We start from the raw sequence: 13982 nt of genomic DNA, 5'->3' as shown, positions 1-13982 counted from the left end.
GCTATGTAGGGTGGGCTTCATGCCCTAAGCAAAACTAAATACCAGTGCTATGGAGATATAACCGGCGTTAGCAGCCATCAGCATGAGGGATTAATGATTTGAAAAGCAGGCCTTGCCTCTTCTGTCTTCTGCACTGACCTGTGTTAGGGCCGTCCTACCCTCTAACATGGCTTGTGGCTGTTAGTCAACCATGATATTATCATGTCTGGAAGGCCAGTGTTAAATCCTTGTCCAGAAGGAAAGAGGATTTCTGATTTTTCCTCATTAGTGGCATAGACACAAAATTTAAGGTTGTGCTTGCTCTCAGGGGCAACTCTGCACCCCAGGCATCTCATTATCCACGTCCACATCCCAGTCCTGCTTTGGGAACCTGATAAAGTGGCACATCCAGGGAGGCCACCCCCAACCTTGATCAATCACACAGAGGCACTTAGAACTGAGAGTTACTGATAAAGGCAGGGAAATATCTACTACACTGCACAGTGAGTAAGTCCATTCAAAACTTAATGGACTACAATGAACATAGGTAGTTTAGAAATGGCATTTCAGAAATCAGGATAACTGTCAGAAAGGATCGATTGAAGGCAAAATACTGAACCCTAATACATTGAATTTAATTACAAATATTTTTGCATACAAAAGGAAAAACACAGAGAAGAGGGACTATTTCAGATTAAAAAAATATCAAGACATACATCAATCACTGCAAAAAATAATACTATACATAATTTCATTTTTCTTATGGATTAAAAGGGTTTATACAAATTCAACTTCATGAACAAAACAAACCACGAGTCGATAATTGTCATAAAGCTTTATTGGTCCAAAGTATTTGCAAGGCAAAATATATCATTGTATGAGTCCGGTTATCAGAATTGGAATGATACCACAATTTAGATTTGTTGTCTACTTCTACAATTAAACCTTTTGGGAGAAGTTATTTCATTTTTCAAACACCTTTCCAGAAATAAAAAGTATAATCACAAAGTATGTTAATTTCCATCCTTAAAATATTTTAAATCACTGGCTAAAAGGTATTGATTGAGACTTAAAAATGCATTTATATCAGAAATCATTTTTACATAGGCAAAGTTGGTAACATGGAAAAGGTCCCAAGCAATTTTTCCAGACAAGTTACAAACTCCTATAAAGTACAGAAGTGCAGTCTAAAGATGTTAAGGCTTTTGGGGACAAAGGACACATCCTTCCTTCCTTAGAGACAGGCTTTAAGCTTTGAAGCCTCTTTCATCTTTTTGACAACAGAAAGGTCCCCCATTCCGTCTGGCCAGTTGTCATGATCTGTTAAGTGAAAAACTTCATGTCACTTGCAAATCTATTAACCTTGTAAGTTTCCCAGTTTGCACCAAACCCTCTTGGTATTTTCCCTGGTTCACTTTTTTTTTTTCTCAGAAAGAAAAAAGAAATTATTAGGACGAATTGCATAGGTTTTGAGAAAATCCTGGATTTGATTCCCAGCTCTGCCACTAAGTAGCTTTTCCGAATTTGGAGAAGTTACTCTTCCTGAGCCTCAGTGTTCACTTCCACTAAAGGGGAATAATCACCTTTATCTTTTAAAGTTGTGAGAATCTAATGTGACACTCTATGTACACCACTTGGCACATTGTAGACCTTTACTAAATATTACTTTCTGAATACTGATGATTTTACCACATACTTACTCTGTACCAGGAGCATCCAGTGGCCTACCCACCATTCAGTCCCTCACCCCTCCTTCCAATAGCCCATTCACACTCAGAACTCCATGAGGTTTGGGGGAAGTGACCTCACTTAGACCTCTGGCTGATGATGGACTGACCTACGCCAACCTATGCACCCCATCCCCTGGCCATGGTTATTGGTTGGGGATGGTCATTTGCATAAACTAGTCCAAAGCAGAGTGGTTCTCAGAATTTTGTTAGAAATATTAAAAGAAAGTAATGACTTTTCTCTTTCTGTCCAGGTGGACGTGAACAAAGCATGTAGCTGTGGGAGCAGCGGGCAGCGACCCTGCAACCAGGAGAGTTAGTCTTAAAGCCAACATGATAGAAGTGAAAAGAGAAGTAAAAGAAAGAAATAGGTCCTTGATGATATCTTTGAGCTGCTGATTCAAGGCAACAAATTCCTTTACCACTCAAGCCAGTTTGAGTTGCATCTGAAAGCATCCTACTGACCCAGGGCTTTAAAAGTGCATCATTGAAGTCAATCCTCCCCACAGCTTATGAAATCAATACTATAAGTGACCCCACTTGATAGAAGAGAAAATGGAGGCTCGCAGAAGTTAATCTTCCTGAGGTCATACAGCTAATAAGGGCAGGGCCACAGTGTGTGTCAGGCATTCTCACTCCAGGGCTGGCAACCTTCATGAAAGCACCGCACCGAAAGGCTGAACATTCCCACTCATAATTTGGGGAGGGTATAAGGTTAAAAAATAGACACGGCTGCTTTCCTTACAAAATTTTAAAAATGCTTTCTGTGTAAACATGTAAGCATTTCTATGTCTCCAACTGAGGTCCTTAAAACCAAAGTATCTTATGTCCCTCGCCACACTGATGTCTTTAGGAAAGACATACATGTGGGAGGAGAAAACAATAAGTAATGTTACAGTTCCACACTAATCAGTTATTAACGCGGGGTCTTTAGCCTTGGTTAGACTGTTAGCACATGAAAGAGCAGGCTGGACCTGGGTCCCTGTTATGAAATTCAAAGATAGATTTTAATTTTCTACTGGCCACTTAATTAACTATGTTGAGTGACAATTTGAATACATTTGAGTTTTATATTTTTTCTATATTTTGGGAGTGATTAGCTTGGATGTGCCATTTAATTTCTGTACCTTTATTTTGTCATTTGTAAAATTAGGGTATTGGACTGACTTTTTAGGGCCGTTTCAAATCCCAGGTTCTCTGGTCTAGCCATGAGGTGCACATATACACAGGTAGATATTTTTGTGTAATATCTGTATTTGGTAAAGCCTTACAAAACTACTGTTGGGTATATCAAAAATGAACACAGAAAATTCATAGCTTTGTTCAATACATATCCCCAAGAGAGTATAAAATAGCACCGTAACACCTCTCCTAATCTAATAGGTCTGACTCTTCTGCTCAGCTGTACTAATCACTTACTAGAGGAAAAACTGAATTCCGTCTATAAACATGGCAACTTTTTGCCTTTATTCTATCTCTTCCTTATACACATATACACATACTGAAAATTCTTTCAAGGTTTAAATTCTACCAACCTATATATATAAAAAAACTTTTTAAATATGTAAAGCTAAGTTTTATAAATAAAGATACTTATATATTTTTGCGACGAGAAACATTTCCTTTAAAAATCGTATCATGAATAGAAACATTTTACATATTCTGAAGCGCTATAAGATAAAACTTACCTCTTAGTTAAGACATTTTGAAAATGTGGACATGAAAAGGCATAAAGTGAGTGACTACTCATTTCTTGACTGCTCACCTGTTATATCATATGCGGGATTATGCAAAGACTGGGCCCCATCCACAGCCACTACCTGTCCAGTGATAAAGGAAGCTGCTGGAGAGAGCAGGAAGCACACCATGGAGGAGACCTGGAGATGGAAACACACACACACAGAAAAGCAGACACATCTGTTTTTGGCTGCTTTCCAATCCTGGGCAAACACATATCAGAGCACATGACTACAACGTGGATTCTATAGTGTATATGCACCATAATCAGTACATAGACGACTGCCTATTTTATTTGAGCATCATGAAAATCAGGTAAGAGGTTAGCGTGAAGATGGTAAGATAGGATGGAGCCTTTGACAGTGTCAGATAAGCTACATGGTGTGAAGAAACCAAAGTAAACATGGGGCTTGGTTTTTGCTCTTCCCCTATTGCAGACAACTCAGTTGGTTCCCTTTCATTGCTCAACACAATGTTAGTTTTCATCACCACCATGTGCCTTTTATATCTGTGTCCCTGAAATAATCGATAACAGTAACATGACACTCTATGGTCCTCCAAACCAAAAGCCCAGCAATTCAGACTAGAGGGGCTTTCTGCAAGATGCATTCCAGAATCCCAGTGTGTCCCCTAAAAATTCAGATAGTTCACTGATCAGTTCAACAACATCCACTCCCCAAACCAAAGACAAAGACAGAAACTATTCCCCTGGATGTGAAGGAACTGGATGTGAGGCTGTTGGCACAGGCTGAGGTTCCCAAAGGGTGATCCTAAGCACCTGGGTCGGAATTCTTAGGAATGCATGAAACTCCAGATCCCTAGACCCTACACGAGAGCTTCTGGTGTGTAAGCTCTGGAGTTGGGGCCCCAGAATCTACCATCTTATCAGGTTCCCAAACAGGGCTGGGACTTGGGTGAGGCTGATGAGGAGCTTCGGGTGCAGCATTTAAGGAGGCACTCACTCTTGGGGCAGACCCAGAACTGGCACAACCCTGAGAGTGAGCACGTTCTTCAATTTTGTGTCTGTGGCTGACTTGCCTCATTCTAGTCCTGGTCCTGTACAAAGCACTGTAGCCATATCTGTGTACCTGGCTATGCCTCTTTGAGACTCCGAGATGCTGGAGGGCAGGCCTAGTTTTCTTTTCATCCTTGTGTCCCCAGCAGCTAGTATGGAACTGAGCTGCCTAAAAAAGGCTATTAGCCATTTGATACTACCAAAAATTTTTCATATGGCTAGTCTGAAGTGAGATGCGCTGAAAGTGTAAAACACACACCAGATTTTGAAGGCTTGATATGAAAAGAGAATGTAACATATCTCATTAATAGTTTTTATATTGATTATATGTTGAAATGGTAATGTTTTAAATATGCTGGGTTAAAACAAATGTATTATTAAAACTGAGTTCACCTCTTTTTACTTTCCTTAAGGTGGCTAATGGAAAGCTTGAAATTACATATGTAACTTATTACTTCTGTTTTTATATTGACAAGTTCCCACCTCCTTGGGGAAGGGTAGAGAGGTCTGAGATGAACCACCAGACTCATTTTACCCTGTTCAACCAGTCAGCGGCAACTGGCTTGTGAACATGTTTTGTTAGTCAACTAATCAGTGAAAGCACCTCAATTCTGAGTCAGCCAGTTAGGAAGACTCTCTCCAATAAGCTCCTTTCTAAATCCAGCCATAGATCTTGCAATTGTGCTCACAGCCACCGTTGCTCTCTAACGCCAGCACCTCCTCTAGCTCTACCAGCTGCAGCCAAGATGCGGAGGGGTAAGTAAAGAGGTCCCTATGCCATGGCTCGTACAGAGCAGACTGCCTGCAAATCAACCAATGGTAAAGCACCAAGGAAGCAACTGGCTACCAAAGCCACTTGCAAGAGTATGCCCTCTACTGGAGGGGTGAAGAAACCTCATTGTTACAGGCCTGGTACTGTGGCACCTCATGAAATTAGACGTTATCAGAAGACCCCTGAACTTCTGATTCACAAACATCCCTTGTAGCATCTGCTGTGAGAAATTGCTCAGGACTTCAACACAGATTTGCACTTCCAGAGTGAAGCTATTGGTGCTTCGCAGAAGGCAAGTGAAGCCTGTCTGGTTGGCCTTTTTGAAGACACCAACCTGTGTGCTGTCCATGCCAAACGTGTAACAATTATGCCAAAAGACATCCAGCTAGGACACCGCATACGTGGAGAACATGCTTAAGAATCCACTATGATGGGAGACATTTCATTTTTTAAAAAAAATTATCTTCTTCCTGTTATTAGTAGCTCTGAACATTAGATTTTTTTTTCCATGGGGTCAAAAAGGTACCTGAATATATGATTGCAAGTGGAAAATAGGGGACAGAAATCAGGTATTAACCGTTTTCCGTTTTCATTTGTGTGTGAATTTTTTAAACATAAATGCAGGGACATAAAGCATTTAATGCAAGTCAAGGTATTTCAATGAACAAGTTTCAAGCAGTTCGACTTTATATAACAATATAAATAAACCTGTTACATTTTTCTGGACAATGCCAGCACTTGAATTTTTTCAAAACAAGTAAATGTCTTATTGATGGCAACTAAATGGTGTTTGTAGCGTTTTTATCATACAGTAGATTCCATCCATTCACTATACTTTTCTAACTGAGTTGTCCTACATGCAAGTATGTTTTTAATGTTGTCTGTCTGCTGTGCTGTTCCTGTAAGTTTGCTAATTAAAATACATTAAGCTATAAAAAGAAGTAAGTCCAGCCATAAACAACCTTCTCACTCAAATAACCAAGACCTTTAGAAGCCTACAAATCCCAGAAACCACATCTCTCCCCAGAAAAAGCAGAAGACCCGTAGTCTGCTCCTCTCAGAGATGGTGACTGACCAAATGTGGCTTTATGCTGAATTTTGTTTCAAAGATTGAGTGGTGGCCTCCTCCTTCTACAGTGTTTTGCATAAATAAGCACTTAATAAATATATACGGAATGACAGAATCACTTCGCATCTCTTCCCCCACATGAAGGGATGTTGTAATACCTAGCTCCTAATGCAGTCTTTATCCACAGACTAGGCACCACTAAATAATACTGAATTGAAAGACAAAACACTTGTAAATATTCACGATGCCTGCTTTATTTTTTACCTGGAGCTCAACATGGAGCTAAATGGAACTAATACAGTTTTGATAATTACCAAATTAACTAGGCATTACTGTAGTATCTTCAGATGAAATCTTAACTTTCACTTTAATGGAATCCACTTGGCTGATGGACTTGAAGCACTAAGCCACTCTCAAGACTTTTACCAATCAATAAACACTAACAGAGACTAGCACATTGCATCAACTTTATGTGGGTAACATTTCTTTTAGCTCAGTTACCTGTGTTCAGCTCTATCAGAGAACATATCTTAAGGGTTTTAAGTAAGCTTGGGTTTGAATGCCAGCACCTGGACCTACGTATGTCGTTAGGTAAATTACTGAACCTCATTGGCCCTTAGTTGCTCAATTTGTAAAAGTGAGCCTGCAGGACATTGTAAGCCAAATGAAGGGTCTGCCATGTCATGCATCCCCCTTCCAAGAGATATGGACAGACACCATGAGAGGTCAAGGCAGGTCCTTTGGAAGCTACAGCTACATTCTGAAGCTCCTGACTCCCCCAGGGACTGTCACTTAAAAGAATGCAACTCATTATCAAGCAGTTGGGCCAATGGCCTGGTGTGAAAATTCTGCCCCAAACGGGGACATTGCTGGTGCAATCAGAATATCTTGGAAACATGACCTAGGGATGCTAGGGCACAATCAGGTGGAAGCCGAACTCTCTTCTTATTCTGCATCTCACAGCAGCTGCCATCACTTCTGCTTCCCGTTACCACCAAACTTTTTGAAGGCAATTGCTACATTGTTGATTAAACCATGATCAGCAAAACCCTGGCTGTGCCTAAGACCTTTTAAGGGGATTTGCAAGGTCAAAAAGAATTTCCAAATAATACTAAGTCCCCATTTGCCTTTTGCACTTTGTTGACATTTGCACGAACGGTGCCAAAGCAAGGGTGGAAAAGGCTGCTGGAGCCTCAGCATGAGTCATGGCAGGGACACTAAACCGATCCAGAGACCCTTCCACTAGTAGCCATTATATTCCTCACCAACAAGTACTCATGAGGGAAAAGAGCCCGTTTTGCTTTAATGTGTCCTTGGTGAGGCAGTAAAAATTGTTAATTGTATTCATCTCAACCACTAAGACTACACCTTTTTAATAATATCCTTGCATGATGAAATAGGAATTATACATTAAGCTTTTCTGCTGCATATGGAAGTATAATGGTTGTCTGTCTCAAGGGGAAGAATGTGTGGTTGAGTTGCGAACTGAACTAGACACGTTTTCCACGAAAAAAACATTTTTTACTTAAAAGAACAAAGTACTATCATTCCTACTTGGACACTGGGCTGAAATTTTTCAAAACTTAGAATTTTGGAGACGTGCACTTGTCACCATGAGCTTGATAATTTTCTAGCAGTTAAAGGTTTTTCTCAAGGGCTTGGTGGTGAGGTTAAAAAATGTGATCTCGGTGCAGGTCAATACTCGGAACCGTGTGTCAACATTTAGCAGATCTGTGTAACTCAGTGAACCAGTGCCTTTCAAAAGGTCAATGCCTGATTTTACAAAGTCCCCTACAGCTCAAACATTCAGACGAACTGCAAGAAAGACCAATGGATTTTAATGTAACAGAGAACAAAACATCCACTAACATGGTTTCAGGTTCCATACTGCAAATGATCTCCAAAAAATTGCCACTTTTTTGAAGAGTAAAGAGAAATATTCAGCTGCTATTCGGGGTCGTTTATGGTTCCAAATAAATTTTTGAAGTGTTTGTTCTATGTCTGTGAAATATGCCATTGGTACTTTAATAGGTATTGCATTGAATCTGTATATTGCTTCGGGTAGTATGGACATTTTGATGATGTTAATTCTTCCAATCCATGAACAAGGAATATGTTTCCATTTGTTTGTGTCTTCCCTGATTTCTTTCTTGAGTGCTGTGTATTTTCTGCATACAGGTCTTTTACCTCCTTGGTTAGGTTTATTCCCAGATATTTTATTTTTCTTTTTGCTATATCAAATGGGATTTTTTTTTTCTTGATTTCTGCTTCTGCTGATTCATTGTTAGTATGGGAATGGGAGAAATAGACAAAGAAACTGTACTTGAAAAATAACTAAATAAAATTATTAAAAAAAAATAAATAAAAAGAAATATTCACAATTATCTGAAAAGGCTACTAAAATGCTCCTCCATTTCCAACTGTACATGTGCATGAAACCAATTTCTTCAGATGCCTCAACCGAAACATGTTCCAACAGACTGAAAGAGAGGCAGATGTGAAAGTCCAGCTGAATTTCTAGTAAGCCATACATTAAAGAGATTTATAAAAATGTAGTACGATGTAAAAGATTTATTTTCTTTTGTTTTTGAAAATATAACTATTTCTCATTAAAATTTTACTCATGTTAATATGTAATATCCTTCTTACTGTTAATTTAAAGTAAATTTAAAACCCTGGCTGGTGTAGCTCAGTGGATTGAGCATGGGCCTGTGAAGCAGAGGATCGTGGTTTGATTCCCAGTCGGGGCACATGCCTGGGCTGCAGGCCAGTTCCCAGCAGGGGACACACAAGAGGCAACCACACAGATATTTCTCTCCCTCTCTCCTTCCCTTCCCATCTAAAGATAAATAAATAAAATCTTTAAATAAATAAATTTATAAATATATCTTGAATTTCTCAACTTCAATGCCTAATACAGTAAATATAGATAATATTATTCACATAAACAAAAGGAGTGTTCTAACATTTAATCCTACCATTCCCTTAACTGAAATACACTACATGCTCTCAGTTTTCAGAATATTTAAACACCTTGCTTAAAATAGCTAATTAAATGTTTGATTTAACAGTATCTTCTAAAACTTAATAAGCAAATCTCTTTTAGCCCAAGAATTCCACTCCTAGAAAGTCATTCTCCCCAAACAAACATGTGTGACTATGTTCAAGGATGTTTGTGGCAGAATTATTGCAATATCAGAAATATAAGTAAAGTCTAAATGTGAAATAATATGGTCTAGTTAAATATATTACAGCATATTCATAGCAAGTTTGCAGAAAAGAACAAAGTAGAATCTTATTTTTGTTAAAAAATAGTAAATGTAGATATTCTGGTGCATGTACATTTCTGAAAAGATATACATCAAACTGATAATGAAAGGTAGGCCTGGGAATGAGAATGAATTTCTTCAAGAGTTTCATGGTTTTGCTTCCATATTTAGCACTTTTAATATACCTGAAAATTATTTTGTATGTGATATGAGACGGAGGAAAATTTATTTCTAAGTGAACAGCCCATTGCTGCATGAGTTTTCCTCCACGGCCTGTTCTTTCCACACAGATTTGAAAGGCTACTTTTACCCTATAAACTCCCATTTAAACATGGTACTGATACAAGAGTCCATCCTACTCCACTAATTTTAATCTATTCCAGTGTCAGCACCAGACATAGTAACTAAGTACAGCATTAGAGTATATCTTGATATCAGAAAAATCAAGTACCCCCATTATTCTTTTTCAACACATTTTTGGCTTTTTTTTGCATAAATATTTTTCTAGACAAACTTTAGAATTAGTGCATTACATTTCAAAAATATATCAAGTTCATATATTAGTAGAAAAACTTGGTTTTAATAAAATTGATTCTCTCCATTGAGGAATGTGACATGTCTCTGTACTCTGGTCTTTTTTCTCCCTGGTCTTCAGTAATAAAATGTTTTTCATTTGGAACTAAGTTTACTTTAGGTTTTTTAGTTTTTACTATTATTGTGGATAAAATATCCTTTTTTAATTACATTTTAAGACAGATATAGCAGACTTCTGGCCAAGATGGAGGTGTAAGTAGACTTGCTTTGCCTCCTCACACAACCATAAGAAGGGCAACAACCAATCTCAAAATGAAAAACAACCAGAACTGCCAGAAAATTGAACTGTATAGAAGTCTGACCATCAAGGATTTAAAAGAAACATTCATCCAGACGGGTAGAAGGGGCAGAGAGGACACGACGTGGCACGGAGAGGCAGTGGCTGACAGTGGCTGTGAGGCAGGTGCGTGGGCAGCTGTGGAATGGACAGTCCGCATTAAAGTATAGATAAAAAACCAGGAGGGACACCTGGGGAGTGAGTGATCCCAGTCTCAGGCCACACTGTGCACCACAGTGTTCCAGCTACAGGAGAATAAAGCCTCATAGCCTCTGGCTGTAAACCAGTGAGGGTTGGCATGGCAGAAAAAACTGCTGGTCTCTCAGAAGACTCCGTTTAAAGGACCCACAGGGTCCTAGAACAACCACAAACCCACCCACTCTGGGAATCAGCACAAGGGCAGCAACTAGAAGGATGCCAGACGCTTATGGGAAGTGGGGGAAGTGACTGGAAATGGGGCGAGAGCCAAGAAAGTGGCATTGTTTCCTCTCTGACCCGTCCCCCAAGTATAGCACCACAAAGTGATAAAACTGGCCAGTCTGGTGCATACATACCGAAGGCTCCGGCCCTTATAACATAGTAGGTATACTAAGTATGGAAATCCAAGCAGCTCTACCTAATACACAGAAACGCAGGAGTCTGCCAAAATGAAGACGCAGAGAGAGAAGGCCCAAGTGAAGGAATGGATCAAAACTCCAGAAAAAGAACTAAGTGACACAGAGATAGCCAACCTATCAGATGCAGAGTTCAAGGCACTGGTGATCAAGATGCTCAGAGAAATGATTGAGCAGCCACAAAATAAAGGAAGAAGTGTAGGCTATACAAAGTAAAATAAAGAAAAACATACAGGGAACCAACAGTGAAGGAAAGAAAGCCAGGATTCAAATCAACTTTTTGGAATGAAAGGAAGAAATCAACAGTAAACCAGAAAGGAAAAAAGAAACAAGAATTCAAAAAAAAACAAAAAACCCAAAACCAAAACATGAGGAGAGGCTTAGGAACCTCCAGAACAACTTTAAACATTCCAACATCTGAATCATAGGGGTACCAGAAAGAGAAAAGGAAGAGCAAGAAATTGAAAACTTATTTAAAATAATAATGAAAGAAAACTTCCCCAATTTGGTGAAGGAAATAAACATAAAAGTTCAGGCAGTTCAGAGAGTCCAAGTTGGAGCCAAGAGTGCCACACCAAGACAGATCATAATTAAAATGCCAAAAGTTAGAGATAAAGAGAGAATCTTAAAAGCAGCAAGAGAAAAGAAAAGAGTTAACGTCAGAGGAGTTCCCATAAGACTGTCAGCTGATTTCTCAAAAGAAATTTTGTAGGCAAGAAGGGACTGGCAAGAAGTATTCAAAGAGATGAAAAGCAAAGACCTACATCCGAGATTACTCTATCCAGCAAAGCTATCATTTAGAATTGGAGGGCAGATAAAGTGCTTCCCAGACAAGGTCAAGTTAAAGGAGTTCATCACCTCCAAGCCCTTGTTGTATGAAATGTTTAAGAGACTTATACAAGAAAAAGAAACAAAAGTGACAACAAACTCACAACTATCAACAACAATCTAAAAAAAGAAAAAGAAAAACAAACTAGGCAAGCAACTAGAACAGAAGCAGAATCAGAGAGACGAAGATCACATGGAGGGTTGTCTATGGGTAGGGGTGGGGGGGAGAACAAGAAAAAAGGTACAGGGAATAAAAAGCATAGTTGGTGAGTACAGAATAGACAGGGAATAGACAGAATAGACAGGGAATAGACAATTCTTTTAGCTGGGAATAGTATGAGAAGTGGAAAAGCCAAAGAACTCATATGTATGACCAATGGACATGAACTAAGGGAGGGGGAATGCTGGAGGGAAAGGGGGTACTGAGTAGAGGGGGGCAAAGGGGCAAACACTGAGACAATCATAATAGCATAATCAATAAAATACATTAATTTAAAAAAGACTGATATAACTAACAGTTAAGAAAGCTATTGGTTTTTTCATACTTAATTTAGCCGCCTTACAGAAGTTGTATATGGAATGACATGCAGTCATACTCATCTGACTTGTTTAGGGTTCTGTATACCAACAAATGTCACGTGATAAAATAACATAGCTGACACACGCAATGAAACAATAAAAGCATGCTATTCTTAATTCACACCACATTGGCTCCTGAATAAAGACTGCTGCGAGTACTCAAATCCCAACCAGGATATTCCCCCAGAGCCAGAAAAGCAATGCTTTGGTGGCATCGGTAGTGATCCCCTCTATCGGCCAATCACACTCCATAAAGAGGATGCCAAAATGTTACCAAGTTCCAAAGTATGAAATAAAGCAATTCTGATCAATGTCAGAAATATACATTACCTCTTCAGGAACTCCAATTCTTTTAGCTGGGATTGCCTTAATGTACCTTCCAACTACTTCTGGTGTCAAATGACTATAGTTGTCAAAAGCAGTCTGGGAATAAATGATTCCCTGTGTTTAGATATAAAATAGGGACAACATAAAGTACATAAGATTAAATTTTAATTGTAAAGACATCAAGGCAGTCTGCCACCCAATACCAAAAATTAAGTGGTTTAAGTCAATAGAAAAGTTAATGTTTCTAACATTAAATTTTCTCAATACTGTCAAAGAAATACAGTCAACTACTACTATACGTGGATTATCTGAATGCTCCTTTCTTAAAAACCAGTCAAACCTTAATTTAACCTTAGCAATCAAATCAAAGAATATTTCGGACCTAGTTTCAAAGGCCAACCTTTTATAGTATACGTGCATGGTACCGAATATCTCTATCCACAACATAAACAGAGTCAGAAGAGTACCATTTGTTCACCTAGAACATTCACCTACCGGGGCAACACAGTTGAGCCTTACTCCACTTCTGGCCCATTCCACAGCTAAGGTTTTGGTGAGGCTGCAAACACCTTCTCTGGCAGCTCCACTATGCCTTTAAAAGACAAAATATAAACATTATAATTAGCTTTAGTTGAACATTTCCTTCATTAACTATACTGACAGTTGTGCCAATGACCTTGCAGAGCCCCAGGAGGACATCCTTGTCTTGAGGCTCTGTGTTTTTGAGCCTCTGCCCAAACCATGAGAAAGAACCCAGTCTTCCGGTATTAAAGCCAAAGCACCAGAATTAATCTTCTGTAGTAGATGAAACTCCTGGGGAGGGAGTTTATGACAGTAGAGTTACTTTTGGAGGATCTGTCTTCTGGCAGATGAGGGAAATTCAGAGAAAGTCTCTCCCTGCATTTGCTGTTTTTCAAGTGCCAACAGCTCAAAACAATACGTGCAAGTAGCGCTTTGGGGTGGAACATCCTAAACTCCTATAGTCATATTTTGGGGTGGTGTTCTCTGCTAGCCTTCAACTCCCTCTTGCTCATGATGTACAACTGGTTCAGGAGCTCAAATTCGGAGGGTAACTTCTGTCTCTGGTTTTCTACCTGTCTTTCAGTTCTGGTGGTTCCCTCTCTCGGACGGCTACTAGTTTGTTTCTGAATGTGTGACACTTCTTCAGGGGCTCTGTGTCACTGCTGAGCCTTTT

General features: G+C 39.2%; 1 protein-coding gene and 1 pseudogene across 2 annotated transcripts in view; one reads left to right on the top strand and one right to left on the bottom strand.

Annotated features, from left to right (window-relative positions):
- Nucleotides 1-798: 798 nt before the first annotated feature.
- The window catches only part of PECR (peroxisomal trans-2-enoyl-CoA reductase), a 33291-nt gene continuing 20107 nt past the window's right edge, over nt 799-13982 (bottom strand). For both annotated transcript variants that reach the window (XM_037132278.2, XM_053671306.1), the window contains exons 5-8: nt 13283-13379; nt 12791-12901; nt 3472-3583; nt 799-1299 (exon numbers count right to left, since the gene is read on the bottom strand). In XM_037132278.2, coding sequence (XP_036988173.2) covers nt 1214-1299; nt 3472-3583; nt 12791-12901; nt 13283-13379 — 406 coding nt within the window. In that variant the 3' untranslated portion in view covers nt 799-1213. The remainder of the gene's footprint in view (nt 1300-3471; nt 3584-12790; nt 12902-13282; nt 13380-13982) is intronic.
- Nucleotides 5238-5648, top strand: LOC119039511 (histone H3.3A-like; annotated as a pseudogene).

Source organism: Artibeus jamaicensis, unplaced genomic scaffold, assembly GCF_021234435.1.
Source record: "Artibeus jamaicensis isolate MK-2021 breed Jamaican fruit bat unplaced genomic scaffold, CSHL_Jam_final contig_1015, whole genome shotgun sequence".
In the NCBI taxonomy this organism is placed as follows: Eukaryota; Metazoa; Chordata; class Mammalia; order Chiroptera; family Phyllostomidae; genus Artibeus; species Artibeus jamaicensis.
This window is presented reverse-complemented; position numbering and strand designations above follow the sequence as displayed.